The 24,309-nt window shown below is 35.4% G+C and overlaps 1 protein-coding gene and 1 pseudogene across 1 annotated transcript; one reads left to right on the plus strand and one right to left on the minus strand.

The window, feature by feature from the left end:
• The first annotated feature begins 5,499 nt into the window (after window positions 1-5,499).
• On the plus strand, window positions 5,500-14,936 carry LOC142624483 (uncharacterized). The gene is given in 8 exon segments (XM_075798061.1): window positions 5,500-5,883; window positions 10,637-10,791; window positions 10,888-11,006; window positions 14,374-14,458; window positions 14,535-14,605; window positions 14,693-14,702; window positions 14,704-14,737; window positions 14,739-14,936. Coding segments are annotated over 8 exon segments (1,056 nt in total).
• A 2,373-nt stretch (window positions 14,937-17,309) lies between these two features.
• Window positions 17,310-19,356, minus strand: LOC142613903 (uncharacterized; annotated as a pseudogene).
• Between the last annotated feature and the right edge of the window lie 4,953 nt (window positions 19,357-24,309).

Genomic DNA, 24,309 nt, shown 5'->3' on the forward strand with positions numbered 1-24,309 from the left:
ACTGATTCAAAAACCATATACAGAGATGAGTTAAACAAGAACGCATCAAGAAAGAAGTGTGCAGAGAAGAGTGGTAAAGATCATTTTGCATATTCAAAAGTACCATTGATTTCAAAAGAAGATGATGGTAAGGATTTTGTGAGAGAAGCTGGCTATGGTATTGGTGGCAGTACTACTTCTACTGTTGAGAAAAAGGAGGTGATTAGAGTAAAAGTCAGGATGACAAAGCAAGAGGCAGCTCGAATGTTGTCCAAATGCAAAGATGGAGGCGTCCTTGATTTCAAGGATGTAGCACTTGAGCTCGTGCAAATACCAACAAACCAAATTAGTATTGTGTCCCCTACTTCTTTTCCAGTGCTTGAGAGCATCCCAGAAGAGTTTTAGATTTTTTTTTTTTTTTTTGGGTCCTTATAACAGAGCCCAGGTGAATTGGAGCCTGATTTGAAGAAAATTAGGCAATACCACTAAGCCATGTGACTCTTAGAGTTGGCAAACATCGAAATTGGGCTAAATATTCTGTACTTTTTTTGTTTGTTTGTTTTTCTGAAAAATCAAATATGCTGTACTTCGGAGGAGACTTGGGACCGAAGTCTTTGACTATGGTCAACAGATGAAATGTTACAAATAGCTTCTTTCTTCTTTTACGGTATAACAATGGACCACTATAGAATTGCTTTAGCCTGGAGTTTGATTGTATATAATCCCAGTCCCCATTCAGAAGGTAGAGCATTTTATCGTAGTAGTGAACCACTCAAATGTGTTTCATGCTCATGGGTCATGAATAAAATGACTTTCTACATTACTACTCTCACTGAAGTCTGTGCCTCATTTGGAATTTGCAGAAATCCAGTATATGTTTTTTGATGAGCAACTTTCATTAAAATCAGACAAATACAAGAAGATAACAACCTACAACAAACTCTTCAGTGCAACAAAACAAAATTGACTGACTAAGTAAACGCCACAGGTGCAAATTAAAAATATGCATTACACAAGAGCTGCACCTAAATTACCGATAAGGTACATTAATCTATCTATGTCATATCATATCATATGGTATATAATAAAAGTTTCAATCTATGATATCCGCTCCTGATGATAGCTCTTTATCGTTAGACTAAGACACAAATCGGTTTTTGATGTAGGCTGAAATTAAACACCAATTGGTTTAACAAATGTTTAATTTGAATAAAACTAAAACTCTATTATCAAAATTTTCTAAACTGAAATACCACACAACTCATGAATCATATCATATTATGTACTATATAATAAAAGTTGAGTTTAAAAGTTGTGGTTGTGCCAAGTGGTTACTCTCATTAATTAGTTAACAATAACACCAAATTAATGTCAAGATTAAAAAAATAACTAATTTATTAAAATAACTTTTTGAAACCAAACGAGCCCTAACTATATAATAAGAGCTAAGCTTAAAAGCCGTGATTGTGCCAAGTGACTACTATTATTAATTAGTTAACAATAACACCAAATTAATGTCAAGATTTTAAAAAAAAAACTAATTTATTAAAATAACTTTTTGAAGCCAAACAAGCCCTAAATCTCAACCCACGTTTTTGTTTTTTTTTTTTTCCCTCAGGTTGCATGCTTTAAGAATGATTTAAAACAAATTTATATTCTATTCAAACTAAAAGTTTATTATAAAAAATTTCTAAACTTAAATCACACACTACCCAGGTTTTTGTTTTTTGTTTTTTTTTTTTCCCTCAAGTTGCATCTTACTAAATTTAACAATAATTTAATTTAGATAAAACTTTATCATCTAAGTTTTAGAAATTTAAATTCTACTCCAACTAAAAATTTATTATCAAAATGTTTTCAACTTTTATATATATTCAACCACGGTTTTTGATACAATCCCTCTTGACCAATAAGTCATTCCTATAGTTAAATCCCACACAATATACCCCACGTTGTTAAAATTTAAAAAAAAAAAAAACAACTTATGCTTATATTTTAATATAATAAATTCATCTCACTTATTGTTCTTTACTTTTGAATTTGCGTGCAGGATATTATGTCAAGAGAAGTTTAGTATAAAAAAAACAAAATAATGAACACTTTAAGTTCTTGGTTCTCTTATGTAAGTTTTTATTTTATATTTTTTTTATATTCTCAATTTTTGAACTCTTATAGTATATTTTTTAAGAAAAACCCTTTTAATAACAATTTTCTATATATATAAAAAATATTATAATTCTATTTTTCAATTACATATCACTATATATTATTGTTGAATGCAAATTACATTCTATATTCCATTACATAAAACTTCATATTGGCTCTTGTTACGGTCACTGAAAAAATCACCTACTTTTTCACATTTTAATCACATAACAATAAGAAAGTAGTCCATTGGACCCAGCACAAAACAAAACACAATAGATAATGTAAAAAAGTCGGTGAAACTCTTAATTTCAAGAAACTTTTCTATTCAAATTTACTAGATGTCGTATAGAAATGCAATTGGAAACAACAATACTAGACAATAATTATCTAATTCATTCAGCATATGCATAATTCTCTCTTAACATGCGAACCCCACTAACAATATGTAGATTCCACAGTTGTGTTGTGTGAGGTTGACATGTAAGATATATACTGCATATATATAATAGGTGCACATGAGACTTTCTCAACATTAGGACATGATAAAGTCTAGGAACATAACTTTTGTATCATAACTTTTACCACAATTTTAACATAGTCAATTGTAGAATGCTTGTGAAAAAATGGTATATCAATATGAAAGCGGTTGTCCACTTCTCTAAGTTGACCATACTTTAGCAAATTGTGGCAAAAACTGTGATAAAATTGAGGGCATAGGAATTGTTAGGACCTAGGACACGTGCTACATGCAGCTCAAGACCTGTCGGAGGAACTTCTTAGCAGCAGCTTCTGCCTTTGCTTGGAAACAGCTGATAATAAATTATAGTATTACTGTTGTAGGGTAGAGTTCAAGATGATCGGGAAGTTTCATTCAATGTGATTCAAGTGCAAAGATGGGGTCGGGGGTCCCTTATTCTAGAGGACGTGTTCTGTTTTCTTCTGCAAAGACCAACAAATTGTGTTGGTCTTATGTCCCTTTAAGTTAAAAAATAGATCTCGTTCATATAATAAATTGTGTTCCTTTGGCTTCTACGTTCCTAAAAAAATTGAATTCACATGTTCGGCAAAGTTCTTCTAAAATTAAGAACTCTGCTCCCTCCCTCTCTCACTCTGCCTCAGACATTGTTTTTGACTTTTTGTGTATGTTTTGTTTCTTAATAATTTGTTCACCATGTGATCAGTTATTGTTCTAATAAACAACAGGGTTTGGTTTATTTGCCCGGGTACTACATAAGCTTGCCTTCCAGTTACTGCAGGAATTAAAGTTTGTCTTCTTCTTTTTTCTCACAATCACATATCTTGCTCCGTGATTTTGTCATTAGCTAACAGTTCACAGACTAACCATGAAGTACAAATCTCTATAATAACATATTGAACAAGTCTAAATCACGAATAAATCTGTGTTAAAGTGAAGAAAAGAAGAGGACGTCGAAGCTCAAATTGAGGAAATGCTAGACGAATAAGAGACAATATAAAATACTTGGAATCTTGGATGAAACAAGTTATTTTCATGTTTAGGCTATAGATGAATCGGATTGTGTCATTGTGCTTTAGTTTTAGAATAATTTGAGTTTGTCAGACTTACTAAGCAAAAAAAAAAAAATCCTATGACCAAGTTAACTACACAAGTTGCATGTTGGCTTATTTTATTAGCATTCGATAATTATAATGTTTTTGGAATTACTCCTCCTAAACTGTACCATACAAGGTTGGCACAACATAATTTGGGACCTAAGGTAAAACACTTACGCAGGTCATTTTATATGTAAACATTAATTAAATAAAATTATTTAATGCTAATTAAACTAAGACTAATTTGATCCATTAAATTTATAAATTGATGAATAATACTAACTAAACTTAATTTAATTTCATATAAAGGATTAAATATTATAGTTGAAGCATAAATTTTAATAAAAATATTTTTAAAAAATATTTATAAAAAAAAACTTACTTTAAAGTGAATATATGACAATGCTAACATTGTAATCTAAAATTTAATTTTATATCTTGCTTTTATGAGAGATAGATAAATAGATAGATAGATAGTTCTTATTTGGTGTGTAATTTTGTAGGAAATTAGTTTACAAAAATTAAAGTCTCAAACTATTAAAGGGAGATTAGTCATCATTGATAATCTAACACATTTGCAACATTTTTTAAAAACAATTTAGGATTTCACTCATTAAAAAAATGCTCAATCATTAATAAAATTTTGGGTCTTTTATGATGAGAATGAGGCATTTTTTTCCTAGGGAAAATTTGTTTTTGTGATGGGACCTTAGGCCTAAGTTACCTAGGCGTTAGTACCATATTTGTACTTACTCTCCAAGCTATAAGAATGCACACTTACTCCCTAAACTATACCACTTTTATATTTACCCCATAAATTATGAGAGTGTACACTTTGATTTTAAAACTATATATCTTTTACACTTACCTCCTAAATTATTAAAATGTATACTTACTCTCCTAAACTATCACCCGTGTAACACTTTGCACCAATACAAAAGTGCAAAATGTTACACGGTTGATAATTTAGGAAAATAAGTATTGACCAAAACCATGCAACACGGCCTTCAATCAGTTGTCTGTTAAACAATAGAAATGAGTTGTATCTTGTTTGATAGAAAGATCATGTATTGTGGGATTTTGGCATTATTATTAAATGAGTCTGATTTAAAGTTGAACAATGTATTCAAATATTCTTACTTCACACCAAACAAACACGGCCATTAATACGAATAGCCACTAAGATTGCAACTCTCAGGATCCAATAGAACCTCATGCTGAAAAAGAGCACTAACTCATTCAAAAGTTGCATTAATCTTTAGCTCTCCGACATTAGGTTTTGCTTTCAGGCATAGGGTCCACCCCCCTCTTACAATTTTCATCCACAAAAAGGCAAACAAAAAAGAATAAAAAAAAATAAAGTACTACTCAGGCAATTTCCCTCTAATTCTTTATTACTATTTACCAAAAATCAATAACAAAACAAAATAAATAATTAAATTAAGTGGTCCACTTTGACAGTCAACCGGTCGACTAGAGACTACAGCTTGTGTGGTGAATAGTTTCTTTGATTTGAAGTCTTTTTCTATATCGTGCACTTGACGCCCAGGTTTACCCACGTTATTTGCGCTCTCTGTGCCGTGTTGTGTCGTGCCCAGATAACACTCAATGCTCATGTCACTATCTTCTCCATCTCTCACAACCCTCTATAAACCCACATTGTTCATGCTCCATACTCCATATCACCACCTCTACTCTACATCCATTCCTCTTATACACAATACGCACTAACACCTCTCTCTCTTAATCTTTTTCACTAGCTCTAAATCTGCGGAACTCCTTAATTTGCTAGCTTGCGACATGTTTTCATTTCATAAACTACTAGTACCTAGAAACCCCACTACTGATTCAAAAACCATATACAGAGATGAGCTAGACAAAAAGGCATCAAGAAAGAAGTGTGCAGAGAAGAGTGGTAAAGATCATTTTGCATATTCAAAAGTACCATTGATTCCCAAAGAAGATGATGGTAAGGATTTTGTGAGAGGAGCTGGCTGTGGTAGCAGTACTACTGTTGAGAAAAAGGAGGTGATGAGAGTTAAAGTCAGGATGACGAAGGAAGAAGCGGCTCGAATGTTGTCCAAGTGCAAAGATGGAGGGGTCCTTGATTTCAAGGATGTAGCACTTGAGCTTGTGCAAATACCAACAAATCAAATTAGTATTGTGTCCCCTACTACTGTTCCAGTGCTTGGGAGCATCCCAGAAGAGTTTTAGATTTTTTTTGTTTTTGTTTTTGTTTTTGTTTTTTGGGTCCTTAAAAAAAAGCCCAAGTGAGTTGGAGCCTGATTTGAAGAAAAGTAGGCAAAACCAATAAGCCATGTGGCTCTTATATTTGGCAAACATAGAAATTGGGCTAAATATGCTGTACTTTTGTATGTTTGTTTGTTTTTTTGATAAATCAAATATGCTGTACTTTGTAGGACACTTGGGACTGAGGTCTTTGACTATGGTCAACAGATGAAATGTTACAAATAGCTTCTTTCTTCTTTTACGATACAACAATGGACCACTATAGATTTGCTCAGCTGGGAGTTTGATTGTAGATAATCCCGGCCCCCATAATGGAAGTAGAGCATTTTATGGTAGTAGTAAATAACATGGAGTTCTAAAATTTAAAAACTGGAATTTGCAGCCTCATTTCTTCGATTTTCTTGATTAACGGTGTTGGACAATTTGCAATCTCATCATCCTCACATACAAAAATTGGAATTTGCAGTAATATGTTTTTTGATAAGCGAGTAACTTTCACTAAGATGAAACAAATACAAGAAGATACAACTCACAACTAACTCTGCAGAGAGCAACACAACTGACTCGCTAATTATAGAATACAGGTGCAAATTAAAAAAATTGCAATACACAAAACCTGCACCTAAATTTCTTGTATATGTTACAATAATTGTTATAAAAATACCTTATATTTTCCAGAACAATTTTGAAAGAAGAAGCTGTAATTTCTCTCCAACCTAAACTTTTGTTTCTTTAATCAAAATTATAAAGGAAAAATTATGTTGCAACTTGCAACATCGCCTAGCCAAGAGTGCCGTTTTGAATTTCGATTGGCTGGACCAGCCTAGTGTATCCTGCCCATGGGTTTCACTCTTTATATTTTTGTCTAGTTTCCTATAATGGCATGTTATACAACTTCAAATTGAGTCATGCCGACACCCAAAAAAATTCCCTTACTTTTTTAAATATTAATCATGAGTTGATACACCATGCATCTAATACACATATCCCCCTCTCATATGATAATTGACCCCACATATGTGGAGTCTACCCCCTTGTGAGGGAAAAATATACATAGAATATATATATATATATATATATATATATATATATATATATTAATCACATAACATTTGAGTTTGTGCTTTACAGGACCTACCCTAACACAAAACGCATAGATAATTTGAAAAAGTCAATGAAACTCTCGATATCAAGAGACTTTTTCATTCAAACTTATTAGATAGCATGTAAAAATGAATTTAGAAACAACAATACATGACGTGACAATGATTATCTAATACATTCAGCATAGGCATCATTTCTCTCTTAACATGTGAATCCCAATATGTAGATTCCACTACTGTGTAGCTTCATTGAATGTCATTCAAGTGTAAAGATGGGGTCGTGGGTCCCTTATTTTCTAGGACGTTTCTTGTTTCCTTGTGCAAATACCAACAAATTGCGTTGGTCTTACGTTCCTTAACACAAGGAAAATGCTTCAAGTCAAAACAAATGTGAGTCACAATCTTGGTTAGACCGTTAGAGTAGTAGTCACGATGAAAAAGCAAGAAGTAGGTCCCTGGAATTCAAGGACATTGCGCGTGAGCCTTATGCAAATTGTCTGTCTTACTCTCATGTCCCCTACGACAAGTAGTGATCCAGTGCTTAAGAGCATTCCAAATCAATTTTAAATGTATTATCGTTAATTCATTATTATGTGTAATATACCATTCATTATTCTTTTGGGAGAAATATGAAAAAAAAAAAAAAAGTGTTATCAATGGATCCAAGTAAATATGATATTGCTTTAATCACAATATTTCACCTTCATAGTTGTGAAAAATACTATGAAAATTTGTGTCACAAAAATTACTTTTTCGTTAAATCCTGAAAGCAAATTATCTTGTTGCATCACATAGCCAAGAGGACAAATTTGTTAGTGGCTTGATCCAGAAATTAAATTAGGTTTAAGTTTTATTATGCTTTCTTAGACACCTTAAGAACCACAAATTTGTTAGTAGCTTGATCCATAAATTAAATTAGGTTTAAGTTTTATTCTGCTTTCCTGGACACCTTAAGAACCAAGAAAATAGTTAGATATAAATGGAAAATATAAGAGTTTTCCTTTATTTAAAAGCCAAGTTTGAGAGATGCACTACTATTATCCGATATTAAAAATATTTCATATTCACGTCCTTCTTGAATTGACCCATTTGCATTTGCATCAACCTAGCTCTTTTCCACCATTAAAAGGTACTTACATATTGGCAAAAGAATTGTCTTGTTACTTGTAGTCGCATTTGTTATGTATATGCTTTTAACAGCCAGAAATGGGCCTGTCCGACCTGTTTTACTCGGCCCATGGGCTGGGTAAGTTGGGACGGGTAGGCAAGCCATCACCCAATCAACGAATCGAGTTCAAGGGAAAAACCTTGGGCCATGACCCAGCCTAGGGACAATGCCCTTGGGCATTTAGCAGGCTAGACAAGTGAGTTGGGCCTAAAGCATCCATGAGCTTTTAATGGACTTTTATTGGGCTTTTAAGTTTTAACAAGCCTTTAATTGGCTTAGAAAATTTAATTAATAAATTAGAAGTATATATATTATATACATATGTCACAAGACACAAATTGTCAAATTGAACTATTAAAGATACTTATAAAAATCATTGATTAACTTTGATTATTTCGCAAGTGTCTATAATTTGCAAATTTTAATTTATTTGCAAATATCAATTTTAATTTTAAATTTTGATCATTTCCCACTTGCCAATGTTCTAATTTTTTTTATTTGGGAAAAAAAAATCCGAGCTATAAATATATATTTATAACTCAATTGAGCTAGAGTGGCAAGCGAGGCAACTGGGCTAAGATAGTGAGCTGGCCTAATGGGTGCCCATGAGTAGCAAAAATGAACATATTACCTAACCTATTGGGCTAATGGACTACCCATAGACCTTAATACTACTAGATCAAGCCGCCCACTGTCCCAGTGGGTCATTTAAATTACCTTTTAAGCGTAAGTTGTTGAGATCACAACTGTGTTGAGTTCTGTTCAAAGACTAGTCCAGTTTTATTTTGTCCAAACCAGTGGCGACGCCACTCAGAAGCCAGGGTGTTCCTAGGCACACCCTGGCTTGAATTTTTTTTTTATATAATAATTTATTAATTTTTATTTGTTTACCGTTAAAAAAAGAAAACACCCTCAAGCAATATCAGGAACACCCTCGAAAATTTTATGTCAAACAAATTTTGAACTAAAAGGCATGCAGAGGCAGGGGTGTGTGCACACATGAGGTGTGTGCTAACGCACAATGAGGAGTGTGCTAGACTCTTAATAGTTAGTAAAAAAAATGAATGAAGCAACTAAACACCAATAATTAATAATTTAATTAACTAATACATTATAAAAGACAAACAAATTAAATTATGTTAGGCTAAACAACAATTAATAATTTAATAATTAATGAAACAACTGTAGTGGTACACTCATGGTTGCTCCAGAAGCTTATAAACCATGAGTGGGAGGGTTCTCTAACCGATGTGGGACTTGATGTCAAGCCTGTGATTACAAGGCCAACCCTTGGTCGAGGTGAAAATCCTGCCTACACTCGGGGACGAGGACAAAACCGTGAGGGACTGGCTCCCCAAAGCGGACAATAACCGATTAATTGGGGAAGTGACCTCACAACAACAATGCAGCAAATTATAGTTTATAAAAGACAAACAAATTTATGAAACAACTAAACAACAATAATTAATAATTTTATTAATATTTCAAATGAAATTATAGTTTATTGTGCCGGTACCTTTGTTCATTATTTTATTTACTTTTTATTTTTTTAATTTTTTTTCCTTTTGAGGTTTTTCGGTGTACAGAATGCAAATTTGTTTTGGTTTTAAGAGTTTTTTTTTTTTTTTTTTTTAACTACAAACTTCATGCTTGCCAAATTTTGAATTTCGGCTGGTATTTACCGAAATGTCCCGAAACACCCGAAATAGACCGAAATGACCCAAATTTTTTTCAAAGTGAAATAGGAACACTCTAGACAAAATTCCTGGAGCCACCACTGGTCCAAACTATTGAAAGGTTGTTTGTTTATGACACAGGCAGAGTCTTCTTGTGCCACATGTTTTCATGGGACATTATTATAAAATAAATAGTAATAGTAATTATAAGCTAATGGGGCTGGGAATCGTAAGGATTGAGAAGTTGATATGAAATTTTACAACAGTTAGGGCTGCTAAGATATACAAAGCTTCTCTGGCTTGGCTTGGTGGGTGCTGGTTCGGATAATTTATAAAATAAATGGCAATCAGATGATTTTCATATTAGAGCTTGTAATTTTTTCTTAAGCCTAACTCGAGCAGAACATTACAACATTACATGGTTCTGGACTACTTTAAAAATAACCTACACAGTTCACCTTTTTCTTATCTTGCATCGAAGTTTGTTTGAAATCGGTTTTGATATAAATTAGCCAAGTTTGATTATTTTTGGATCTTATTGATTTTTAAAGTCCAACCTCAACATCCTACAACCCTTCTTAGCTTTGATTTTTATCCAGAAATTCTATTCTGCGTGCATGGGGATCTGTCATATGATTTCATTTTGTATAATCAGTTATCCAATGTGTACTTTGTGAAACTTGTCTTTTTTATATTCCTTTTCCAACACAACTGTATTTCAAACTTTTCTCTTCCTTTAGGTCTTAGCGAAAAATGCTCGTTTTGAACAAATATGGAGGAGTAGAAAAGGAAACCAAGAGGCAATGCATAATAAAGAACTAGATGAAATGTGTCGGTTTTATGATGTTGTTCATGTTGATGTAGAGGAAAGATCTGAGGAGGTGAAACAGCAGGAATAAGTTTTTCTCATTATGAAATTCCTGGTCTGGTGACTCTGGTCATAATTGGAAATTTCTTTTTGACTATGGTTGCCCCTTTATTCTTATTGCAGAGATATATCATTGGAGGATCATATGATATTGTCTAGTTATCTGCCTCTACTAAGAGAGATGATTCCATCTGCTGCTTCAGAGATTGAATCTGACTTACATGCTTCCATGTTAAAACAAGGTAGTTCATTGATAACTATTATTCACCGTCATACATGCTTTATGTCTTCAGTAACCATTTCAGTCTTTCGTTTTAAACTGATTTCAAGTTAATGTGGAAAATAGATATAGAGTTGTAGCTCTTGCAGCCTTGTTACCCCTTTTTTAAAAGAAACAAATATGAGTTTTCTAGTGTCAATTTTTTCCAATGTTATGCTTGTGATCAATATGAAGATTGTTATGATTTATATACATTTTGACGCAGGACAACCAGGACAAAAATTGAAACAACAAAAAATAAATGGATATGACCTAAGAGTCAGCACTTAGGCCTTGCTTGGAGTCAGCACCAAACGTGGAAACCACTAGGAGTCAGCACCCAGGGTAGACCTGGAGTCAGCACCAGATCAAAGAAAGACCAAACGGCCATTGTTTTTTTTATTTATCAAAATATCAACTAACTCCTCAAGGAGTACAATAAGTTGCTTATAAAGGATTGCTAAACCCTAGTTCTAATTGGCTAGGAAACCATAATTGCCTTATTACAGAAATAACCCTGCTTCCAAATTAAAATACTAATAGCCCAATAAACTAATAGAACCTAAAACATAAAAATACAAATGACTTGCAAACATAAATAATATTAAATAATAATTTTCTTGCATCTCCTGCATCATTCTCCTTCTCTGTTGGAGAAAACTCGACCTCGAGTTCTAAAGCATTGAAGGATTAGGATGTCGACAAGTAACACTTGCTTCCGCCCTCGGAATCACTTTAGGTAGCATAGAGAAAAGAAAAACCTTGAATTCCACCATGTCAAACTCTTTCCGGAATAACAAAATCAATGTGTGGAATCAACATAATCTTATCTTGAACCCGTGGAAGCACTATGTTATCCACTTTCTCCACTTTGGCAAACTGTTTTTCTTCATGCACCATGGAAGGCTGATCAAAAGCAGATTCATTAACTTCCAATATCACATCATGGGCACCCTCTAACATAATACTCTCTTTAGAAACCATCTCTTCACCTTGCTGCTCTTCAATAGATTCATATCCTTGCACGCATGGGAGGGCAATACTTGTCGAGGCATGAATGTCTGTGTCAACATTAGGCTTTGGTGTTGCTTGAGGATTCTCCACAACCAAGATATCATCATCAATGTTGTCTTCTATGGGGGCAGCAATAAGTTCATTATGATCAATTATCACTGGTTTCCCAAATGAATTGGTTTGAGCCTTCATTTGTTTCATTTGAGTAATCATGTCTTGAACATTTTTCTTGATCTTTTCAGATAACTCCTTTAATTCCTTGGTAGATTGTTCAAAAGTGCATTGAGGACATGAAATGGAATGAAAATTCATCGTATTTGCTTCAACTTGAAAAGTACCACATTGAGATTGGGGTAGATACTTAGCTCGATAGTATGGTGACAAATACTCATCACAAAGCTTTTCCTTCATATCTTCCCACACACTAATGGCAGCTTCATTGTTTAGATAGCGGAAATATTCAAGCTTTTCCCAAAACTTTTGTGCTTTACCTCGTAACTTCAACTTGGCGTACCTAACCTTTTTATTATTTGCAAAATTTGCTTGCTCAAAGAATTGCTCCATCCCATTCATCAAGTTGACAAAATCTCATGGATAAGTTTCATAACCATCAAAATAAGGTGCTTCTGATATTATCATAATTCTCTAAAATAGTGTTTCAACAAATAGTTGGAAGTTGGAACAAGAACCTGGATTGCTGTGATGTTCTCTGGACAGATCTTTGGAATAGGCTCCGAAGACTATACTCTCAAATAGTTGCTGGACTAGGTTGGTTGACAGGTTTGGATTTTGTGGGCTGGGTCTTTCTTCTTTTCCATTTTTTTTTTTAATAATAAAATACACTGTTGGACTTTTTTTTTTTTTTTTTTGTATACACGTAAAGAATATACTGATAGTATTTTAAACCAGCAAATTATACCAAAATAAAGAAATTTCAAACCCAAAGTGACGTGGCCCACTTAAGGCTGATGGGCTGGTTTTGTAAGTGAACTCACGTGTTTGCCTTGTCCTGAGGTGACTAATAAACACAAACAGCAAAACTTGGCTTTGTAAGTGAACTCACGTGTCTCACTTGTAAGTGAACTCATGGTGAGGCTTGTGCGAGAACAAGTAGCGAGCTTTGGTCGCATCCGCATCGAAGTGTGGTCCCAAGAAGGCGCATGAGATGTAGGGCCTCCGGTGGTGCATCACTAACAAGGATCAGATCGGGCTTGCGGATCGATGGAGATGGTTTGGCGTCGATTGGAGAAGGTGAGTAGATGGCGGTCGAAGGCCGGATCGTCGTCGCGGTGGCGCCTCGGACAACGAAAGTGGAAGTCGCCGGTGTGATGGGGACGCCTGGTGATGGAGGCCGGTGAGTGAGGTGCGGTGTTGGGCCTTGCGGCGGCTGGTGGCCAGTGGTCGTTGGGTCTCCACAAGGTGTTGATTTTATGGCTTTTGGCGGCTGGTGAGTGATGGGTCTTGCATGGGTCTCCTCTTTCTTTTTCTTTTTCTTTTTTTTTCTTTTCGTGGTGGCTAGGCAATCTCGGCGGCGGGTTGAGGTTGCCGATGGGTAACCTTCGATGGCTTGATGGGTATTGAGATATGGTTTTTTGATGTTGGTTTGTTAGAGATGTCGTGAAGGGATTTTGAAGGTAGTGTGGTGGCTGGATTTCTGGTGGTGGTAGAGCTGTCACTTGCGGTGGTTGTTTATGGTGTGTGGGTTACTGTGGTTTGATGGGATGAGAAACACGGCAAAATTTTTTTTTTTTTTTTTTTTTGGGTGATATTTTCTCGGTTCTTTCCTACTTCGTGATGCTTCAATGCAGATCGAAGTTTGCTCGATACCAAAATTGACGCAGACAACCAGGACAAAAATTGAAACAACAAAAAATAAATGGATATGACCTAAGAGTCAAGCACTTAGGCCTTGCTTGGAGTCGCACCAAACGTGGAAACCACTGTGAGTCACACCCGTGGTAGACCCGGAGTCAGCACCAGATCAAAGAAAGACCAAACGGCCATTGTTTTTTTTATTTATCAAAATATCAACTAACTCCTCAAGGAGTACAATAAGTTGCTTATAAAGGATTGCTAAACCCTAGTTCTAATTGACTAAGAAACCATAATTGCCTTATTACAGAAATAACCCTGCTTCCAAATTAAAATACTAATAGCCCAATAAACTAATAGAACCTAAAACATAAAAATACAAATGACTTGCAAACATAAATAATATTAAATAATAATTTTCTTGCATCTCCTGCATCACATTTGCTTAGTATTAGTGCTGACCTGTAATTTTTGTCTATGCTTTCAATTGCTCTTTGGTGAATCCTTCTGTGATTATACATTAGCTGCAGATGACTATGTGTATGACTTTTACGCTGTAAGGAATGACATGGACATAGTTCATGAAGACGCTACTTACCCGTTTCCTATGTAAGTATCAAATATTCTGGATTTATTTACCTGCACTTAGTCTTTCTTGCTAAAGTTTGTTTTGTCATTGATTCAGTGTACAGGTTGATAAAGAGGATTATTATGATGGGCCCGATGAATCAGAATATGAGACAGATGATTCAAATGGTAATTATAAACTTTCTTCCTCTTTTTTCCTCCTCAAGTCTGCTTTTATTTATTTACTTCTCCCTTATTCTTTTTTGTGGTTGTCAGCTGAAAATAATTTATCCTGATGAGATATCCGAAGAGGAAGAGGAAGGAGAAGAGTGAAGCCTCTGAAAATGAGTCAGAAGAACTTGAAAGTGAGAGTGGAAGTGACAAATCATTGGAATCTGAGGACTTGGACAACCATGGCTTGTCAAATGATGCAGACCTATATGATGATGACATTGCTGATGATGATATTTCTGATGGTGATTATTTTGATGTTGATGATGATGGTGAAGATTGGAGATGATCCTATAGATGAACATCAGTTTTTGTGGATAGCCAATCTTGTTTTTAGGAGTTGTAATTTTGGCCCGTATAGAGTGCTGTGATCATTGCTCCTGTAGTGTTAGTAAATTGTTTTTAGAGGAGGTTAGTCTGGTTAGTCATTGTATAGTCTGTAAACTTTTAACATGGGCCTAGCAGGATCTGTGGTGTTTTGTGGACCTTGCCCATTTTGTTCATTGCAGATTTTTCCTTCCTTGCCTCCGTGAATTGCAGTTGCTGACATGTTTTCCGTTGTATGTGGGGATTCTTCAAAAATGGGCAGATAACACCTCTGATGCTAAATCCAAAAGGTTGATGTTTAACAATTGATAATTGATGTTTCATTGTCAACATAGGTAACTGGTTTCTCAAAGTTTGATTTGTAAAATTGAGAAGAATTATTTCGATCGGTGTAATTTAAAATGTAAACATGGAAGTGGTATAAGAAGCTCATTCTGAAGCACAGCAGCGGAAGTTTCCTATTATCATTTGGTTTTGGAGTTGGACAAGAAGGTGAAGGACTGGAGTGTGTTTACAGTCTGCTTTGCCCGATGGATGTGTTATTTTTTGGTGGAATAATGGTAGACTTATTAAGTCCAACATGAGACAGGACGCTGGATGCGGCCATTCCTTGCCAAATTTGCAAAATAAATTGATACTACCTAAAATTATTTCGGTGAATTGAGGGGAAAACACGGTTTCGCTTAGATTCAATTAGTTAAAATTGTGTTTTAAAAATACAATTTTAAGAGCTGAATTCTTTTTGAAATACTATTTTAATGAAAAGACTAAATTATCATATAGTTTTAAAATAATATCAATTTAAATAGTTAGCATTTAAAATAGAGTATTTTACATTTTTTTTTTTAACCGCTGGTAGGCTAAAGTGCATTTCAATGGAAATAGTGCATATTGTACCCATAATTTTTATGTAAATGGACGGCTCAAACTATTCATTTGAAAATGCAAAAATCGTGTGCACATGCACACACGTACATATATAATAGTTAGAAATATGCCCATAACTTGAATCCTCGCCCCTAAAATTTTCAAGTACTTTGTGCTAGGAAAAGTATCGACTTGCCTATAAAAAGTGTGGTGGTGGGTCATTCGTGTTGGTCGAAATAAACTTAAAATATCATTTTCAAACCTAGGAAATGTTTTTTCCCTTTTCTTTAACATGTTGCCAATACAAAAATGAATTACCGAAATTCAATAACATGAATGACACCACCCGCCTTTTAGGTTGTATGATGCTTTCCCAAACCTCAAAGCTAGGGGGTTAAGGGGGGCAGGGGTGTGGGAGGTCTCGAGTTCTCGCTCCATATGGCACTTTGGGATAGATTCTATCCAATTCAAAAAAAAAAAAAAAGGCCCACTTGTTGGTATTGGAGTGAGAGCTTATGTGGATGGCTCATATGCAACATAAATTGTGAGAGAGAGAGAGAGAGAGAGAGAGAGAGAGAGAGAGAATAATTCAAATCAATAATAAACAAAATTTACCACTTTCAGAATTGAATGAGATTTTCGAAGATATTCTTTCTAGTTTGGAGTTTATTGGGAGTGATAGCTAGACGAAATGCTAGTTACATTCCCTCGTAATCATTTCTAGAGGTGAAAATAACACCCATTCATTAAGCAAAGGTATAATAAAAAATTATATATTTCTTCTTAAACATTAAACACTGCGTGGAAGTAAATCAACCTGGAATGGTTTGTTTCACATCATTTGCATGTTTACTTCCTTCCCATTTTTATGCATACAATCAAGGTTAATCCTTATATGGGGCCAATTCCTTGTTTGCACAAAGATGCAATGAGCTTTGGCACTTCTTTCATTTAATGTAACTTAATCTTAGATCTTTAGAAGGGTCATTTTTAATTTCCTTTTACAATTTTATTCACTCTACATGCTTGGTATATAGTGCTTGTTAGTTTCAGAAGTTCAGCTTTCTCCTGTGGTTTCCTCAGGGAATAGGAAATGGCATTCCCATTGGTGTAGTGGTAACAACTCCTGAGGTTGCAAAGGTCTTGACTTATCGCAATTATTTTAACACCTTTGGGGGAAACCCTGTATGTTCTGCTGGTGGTCTGGCTGTTCTAAGAGTGATTGGTGGTATGGCAATTATTTTAACACCTTTGGGTTCACTAGAATTGTTAGAATAACCATAAGGGTAAAACTTAGGTATGGTACATTAGGTTTCCCAACTGAATTCAAACACATGGTTGGGGAACCCAACTTACTACACCCAACTGAATTCAAACACATGGTTGAGGAACCCAACGTACTACACCTAAGTTTTACCCTACATACAAAGCCAAAATGGGAAGAGGGGGGGGGGTGGAGAATTGCTGAAGTTTTATACATATTAATAATTGCAGTTAAGACAACATATATTTGAACTGAACGATTGGTGCTAACCATTGTGAGCTCTCTAGCATGTACTGGTCATTGAGAATGTACCTTTACTGCTTCCTCATACTCACTAAATGTAAACCAGCTGTTATACTGGAGAGAAGTATGAGCAAAACTAATTAAAACATAGGCTAGCAGTTATAAAAGATCATATCATAGGGCTCGGAACAAATGATTAACCCAAAGAACAGGAGAATGTGTGAAGTTGATGCAAGAAATTGGGTCTCACTTGATCAATTGCTATAAGCACGGGGATGTTTTTCACAAGTGATAACTCTTTCCTCAAACAAACTACCACTCCAACAGCCGCATGTGTGTGCTTGATTCCTGTGTTAAACAGGTCATAAAGATGTTGCCATGTTATCAACATCTTTCAACTGCCCAACACCAGCACCCTCTCCCAATGGAATTGGATCACTGATTTGGCACGGTAGTTGTTTTAAGTGGGATTCATTCCATTTCAGAAAATCCTGGAGACAAACAACTCATAGGGAATATATAGACCCACTGCATGATACAGTTGAAAACAAACTACCAAACAAGTCATAATAACTGCTAATATATCCCAAGTAAACATTGCAGAAGAAGCAAGAACATGGACCTTTTTTATTTTTATTTTTTTCAAATGTAATCGAAATGATACGTATCAAAGAGTTTCTAATCCAAAAATCAATGTCATGCCAACATAGTTACAATAAGTGAGCATGAAATTCAATGAGCTAATGACCAATTTCACATGCTGCATCACATTGTGCATCTTCAATAAATTATACCACCAAAATCCAGAACCAATCCCTGACATTGAAAATTTAAAAAGACGAAATGGAAATCTTTTTTGTCTAACTTAATTCTGCTTTAAAAAGAATAAGTTTCAAAGATTGCCAGCTCCCAATGTGTGACAGAACAACTAGCCAAAATAAAAAAAATAAAAAAAAAGGGTTAATGATCTTGCCTTGAGAACATTTTCGGCCTGAAGTAGTGTGTCCCAAAGACCCGTATTTGGGTTCTTATAGAAAAATCCTCCATGAGTCCAATCTCACCCCCTGGGAACATAAAAAACCAGCCAACCTTCGTCACGAACCCAATGAACAAGCATCGCAAGTGCAATACTCTTTCCACAGCTCACAGGACCATCCAACACTACCTGCTTCCTAAGTTTGGGACCTAACAAACATTAATTACCACCATAAGTACTATCTTTCGAGTCTCTGACTGTGACACCTAAAAAGAATTTAAGCCACATACATCTTTTCAAATTCTAACATGTCATCTTACAATAAATCATTTGTCATAATCTACATCATTTAGAACCCAATGTTTGAAATTTTTGTGAAAATGCTCACCTTTACTATGAGAGAGTGTCAATGGGGGATCAACAATTCGGCGAAAATTTCACGAAGATCCAAAAAGCTCTGGCGAACAAGAAGAGCTGGCCGAAGCGAGTCCTCGAATTCCTTCACCATCCCAGTTGGTAACCCCTCCAGCAACGCCGATTTCAAAGACTCCATACTAATCCAAATCCACACAAAAATGACCAAATTATCAATTATTAAGCTATAAATACAAGTGGGTTTTTGTTGAAATTTTGATTTGGGTACCTGAATTTGAAGTAGGAGCAAGTGTCTTTGCGGGAGAGAAGGGAGAGGGAAGGCATGGAAGTGAAGAGGGGAAGGCCATTGGGGCCCACATCGAGGGTGGGGTCTTTTTCGTCCATGGCGAGGCGCCGCGCCCGAGCTTGTGCTTCTGAGACCGCCGCCTCGACCTCGGCCGGTGCGGCGTCTTCCTCGGATTTATTGAACTTGCCCTTGGTGGCAGTGGTGGACTTGGCATTCTTGACCGAGTAATTTCGAGCTGAGGAAAAGGAGTACTGAGGAGGAGGTGGGGTTGGGATTGGTGAGGATTGGAGTGTCGGTTTTGGTTTTGAGCTTGTAGCAGTTGCGGCTCTCAGAATTGACCGCAACATTTCTCTCTTTTCAGTGTGAGAGTGAGAGTGAGAGCGAGAGTGGATGATCGCTGAGGTTTTTGCCTTTTTGGGTTTTGGGAAATGGGAAAAATCAAAGCAAGTGAGAAAGCACAGTGTGAGTTTCGTCTCTGGTGAAAGGTTATGACATTTTGGGTTTGAGGATTTAGAGTGGCCCAAGCCCAATTTTAACAACAAAGGGGGCCCATTATTGTTGGTGGGTTTTGTGGAGATTGACAGAGGGAAATAGAGGAGCAGATGTAAAAGTGTATATATACTGTTGTTTGAAATGGGGGTTAGGCCTAAGGTTGTTGTGGTACTTAGGATGTAAAAAGATGGGTCTCTTATGATTTTTTGGGTTCGAGGAGTTTGATTGGCCTAAGCTTAACTTTAATAACAAACCAAGACCCATTTTCTTGGATTGATGTTATGTGCATTGGGTGGGCTGGACTCCTCTCTTTCCTTACTCATAAAAATATAAAGTAAGATTCATTGCTTATTCATATAATACAGGACATTACTCTAAACTATACACGAAATTATACTTTGCACCTTAAACTATTAAAATGCATATTTTGCATCATAAATTATCACATTTATTACACTTTACACCCCAATGTTAGTTTAACTGCTAAGTTAGACAAAAATTAATAGCACATGATTTGCATATGATTTTTACTTAAGTAACGCACTGTTTAAAAAAAAAAAAAAAAAAAAACAATTAAAAACATAAGCTTATTTCATTTTTATTTTTATTTGGGTATTTGGGTTAAAGATTCCCCTCACCCTACAGTGGAAGCTTTGTATTTTGACTTGCTTCTTCATGAAAGTTGCAGTTTTACTCAAAAACGAACAGTGGTAAAAAGCTGCAATTATAGAGCGACTTTTTGTTACCTAGGTATGAGTATCTATATCTGTATGATTTTATCAAATTGATTTGAGTTTGCACTTGGTATATGATGTAGTCTCCACCATTTTGTATATGATGCAGTCACCATTTTGAAATTATTATGTTCAAAAATATTTGCTTTCCATCAATGATGCGTGAGGGAGAGAGAGCTGGAAAAAAAAAAGGAAAAGTTTTTGTTTTAATTGATTGTGAAGATGGGTGTTTTTCTCTTTTAATTTTGTTACATCTAAGAAAAAACCATGTGCAAATTATATGCTACTATTTTCCGTCTTTTTTAACAGTGAAACTAATGTCGGGGTGCAAAGTGTCATAAGTGTGATAGTTTAGGATGCAAAGTGTGCATTCAAATAATTTAGGATGTAAAGTGTAATCTGGTGTATAGTTTAGGGTGGTAAAGTGTAATTTCCTTCAAAATATATGTACTTCTTCGTTCCATACATATTGTGAGGGCTAAAAGGACCTAAGTAAGTATTTGGGCCTCGGGCTTTGTTGATGGGCGCTAGTTTGTTTTAGATTAAAAGCCTCTTAGAACTGTAACTCGGCCCATGAGTCGAGAGTCCGAGGATTCGTCCGAGGTCGAATATCTCCTCGGACAGACCCACGATGACCCTGGGATTCGCCAAAAAGATCAAGGCAAAGTTACGAAAAAACCGTTGGTTAAGAGGGGGATTTAAGCACCCTCCAGACGCAACGGTATGAGGAAAATATCTTATAAAAAGGCTGCTACTTCTACATTAAAGACCCTGCACCTACCTCCCTAGCCGCATTAATGGGGGAGTGACCCCTGAATAGTAGAAGTCAGCCTTCTTGCTATAATTTAAAGACTTCCAGAGGGTGGTGGATGGGACAGGTGGCTAATAGGGTGATTTGTGTGACACGTGGACAAAGAGGGAAGAAGAAGAAGTATTTAAAGAGGAAAGAGGGCAAAGAAAAAGGGGGAGAAAAATATTAAGAACTGTGGTCTTTGAGAAAAGGAAAAAACAAATAATATATAATTTGTCCTCGGCTCACATCCGAGGAAGTTTGTTTTTCCCCGTTTGTCTTTTATTTGCAAACACTGTAATATTTTAGTATGTTCATCAAGTTTCGAATATCACTAAACTAGATTGCGAGTCCACACTCTACAAATTTCATTGTTTAAGGCTCATTGGGTCTGAGTCCACGTGTGTTTTTGAGTCCAGGCGCAATTGTGCACTTACACATATCAAGTAATTACTAATTATATGGTGTTCAAAATTGTCCTTTTGATTATAGCCCTAAACCACTACAAGAAATCTGGATTTAGGCGGCGTTTTTTTAGTGACGTTTTAAATTTGCCACTATAAATGTTATACTGTGACGTTTATTAAAAGCGCTGCTAAAGAGTGAGCTTTCAGCGACGTTTTTTAAAAAACTTTGCTGTAACTCAAAACAATAGAAGCGTTTCTTAAAATGCCGCAACAAGTATAGTTTTAGCAGCGCATATCTGGTTTATAGCGACGTTTTCTTAATTTGTTTATTTATAATAGATACTCTCTAGTATCAAAATAACTCTTTCCATTGATCATTAAAAAACGTCGCTGTAACTCAAAACAATAGAAGCGTTTCTTAAAATGCCGCAACAAGTATAGTTTTAGCAGCGCATATCTGGTTTATAGCGACGTTTTCTTAATTTGTTTATTTATAATAGATACTCTCTAGTATCAAAATAACTCTTTCCATTGATCATTAATTATTTGAGAACCACTGTAATACTGACATTGTTGCTTTTCCAATGCAGATTAAGAAAGCCGAATTTGCTGATGAGAATTTTTCAGTTAGTGTAAGTAAATCAGCAAATGAGGTTGTTGCAACCTATACAAAGGATGAAACAGGAATGGATCTAGTCATTCGTCTTCCTGCATCTTACCCACTACGCCCTGTGGATGTTGATTGTACGAGGAGCCTAGGAATTAGTGAAGTGAAACAGAGTAAGTGGTTAATGTCTATGATGTCATTTGTCCGTAGTCAGGTATTTGTTATGCATATTAGTTCACCTTTCATTATTTTTGTTTGTTTCTTATCTCTTCCTCAACTGATAGGGTCTGAGATGTGAAATCATTCTTTATGCTATTGGTGAACATGATTTGTTCATGGGACTATACTTGGACGTAGCAGTAGAAGTTGAAGTTGAGTAACTTAATCAGATGCAAGCAGTGTTGCCTGTCAATAAAATACAATATAGCAGTTTTCCATGGAGGGGAAAAAAGAGAGTTCGCAGGGAGAGGGGGGGTGTTTGGGTGGTGGGTGGGCAGCCCACAGATAGATAAACTAGAGTTCCATTCAATTGGATGGCTATGAGGCTAATCATGTTATGATTAGGATTAGTACATTGACAATGAAGATAATGTGCTTTGTTTCTACGATGCAGAATGGAGCTTTAGCAGAAGCTATTAGAATTTGGAAGAACAACTTTGACAAAGAATTTGAAGGAGTCGAGGAGTGTCCTATATGTTACAGTGTCATCCACACTGCCAACCACAGCATTCCTCGCCTTGCTTGCAAGACTTGCAAGCAAAAGTTCCATTTAGCCTGTGTCTATAAGTGGTTCCCAACTTCTCACAAATCATCTTGCCCCGTGTGCCAGTCTCCATTCTGACCTAGTGATCAACCTAGAGTCACAGTTTTAATGAATTTTGCTTGTCTGATTGCACCGTATATCATTTAGTGGTATAATTGAAAAGTAGAAGCATACATCCAGAGAACATAGCTGTTAATTTCTTCTCCAAAATAACTCAAATGCATAAGCCAATACTCCTATTCCGGGCAGTGTTTTCTATAGTCCTTTGCTCTTTACAAACCCCAGACTCATTTAGTGGATAAAAGGGACAGCATAAGTGTAGAGGAAAAATTTGTAAGCTCCTCTCTCTCTCTCTCTCTCTCTCTAAGTCCAATATTCTTGTGATCCAAGAATTAATGATCATGCATTTTGTTTTGTTCAGTGCTGGTAGCTAAAGCTTCCTTTGAGATCATAGATGAGATGCATTACACTCTGGCCAAATCAAAATCGTAAAATCTTTTTGAAAATGTTCTCAACCTTCAATGAGTTCTAATGAAGTCGGACGCTGTCTCCAAGTAACTATATACTTCTATTTAGGTTTTGAATGTTGGTTCTTAGCTCATGCACATATGCAGAGAAATATACCCAGAATTTTGGGTACGTTATATATGTATATAGATCAAGTTTATGAAGTCCCAATTTCGTTTCCCTTTTAGAATCTCAGTAATATTGAAAGGGTTGAAACATAGTGATATGCAATCTTGTTTGTTTTATAATTATCTTCTGCAGCTAAACGTTTATTTGAATGTTAACATTGCTAATGCTCATAACACCCTTCAGAATAGCGTGCAATCAGGACTGACCATTGGCTTACTGGTACCCTTCATGTGCCCAAAGCCCCAAATATCATTATACTGATTAGTCTAGATAAGCCCTTCTTCCCCATTCTCCAATAAAGAAAAAGGGAAAACAACAGATCATAAAAATGGGGAAAAGAGGGAGGAGGTTAACGGATTCTAAAATTTCATGTGTGCTTAAGCAAATCTGATTTGAACATTAGGTTTCCCTTCTTGTATGTTTGCTGGATGGCTGCCACTAATTTGATACATCATATGTTTGGTTAGTTCTATTCTTATCTATTATATTTTGCAGATTGATAATTCACGGTTATCAAGGCTCTAAATGGAGGAATCTCCTCTAATCTATTATGTGATGCTTTAGAACTAATCTACTCTGTGCTGATTCAAAAAACTATCCGCTTATTTTAAAACATATAATTCATTAAACTATTTAAACAATATGTGGCAATTAAGTCGTGTATAACTATTACAAGTACATATAGAATTACTCTTACAAGTACATATTGAAAATCTTTTGAGTTGTCATACAGTGAGAGTATTGGCATTAGCTGTACCATGCTGAATGTCATTTTAACATACCAAAACCTATTTTATTTATTTTAACACATCATTTTACAATACACTTTGCATTACATCTTCTATTTTAAAATTCTAACACGTTAAAATAACCCTGTTCTTTTTACTCTTCTGCT

The sequence above is a fragment of the Castanea sativa genome, chromosome 1 (genome assembly GCF_040712315.1).
Source record: "Castanea sativa cultivar Marrone di Chiusa Pesio chromosome 1, ASM4071231v1".
In the NCBI taxonomy this organism is placed as follows: Eukaryota; Viridiplantae; Streptophyta; class Magnoliopsida; order Fagales; family Fagaceae; genus Castanea; species Castanea sativa.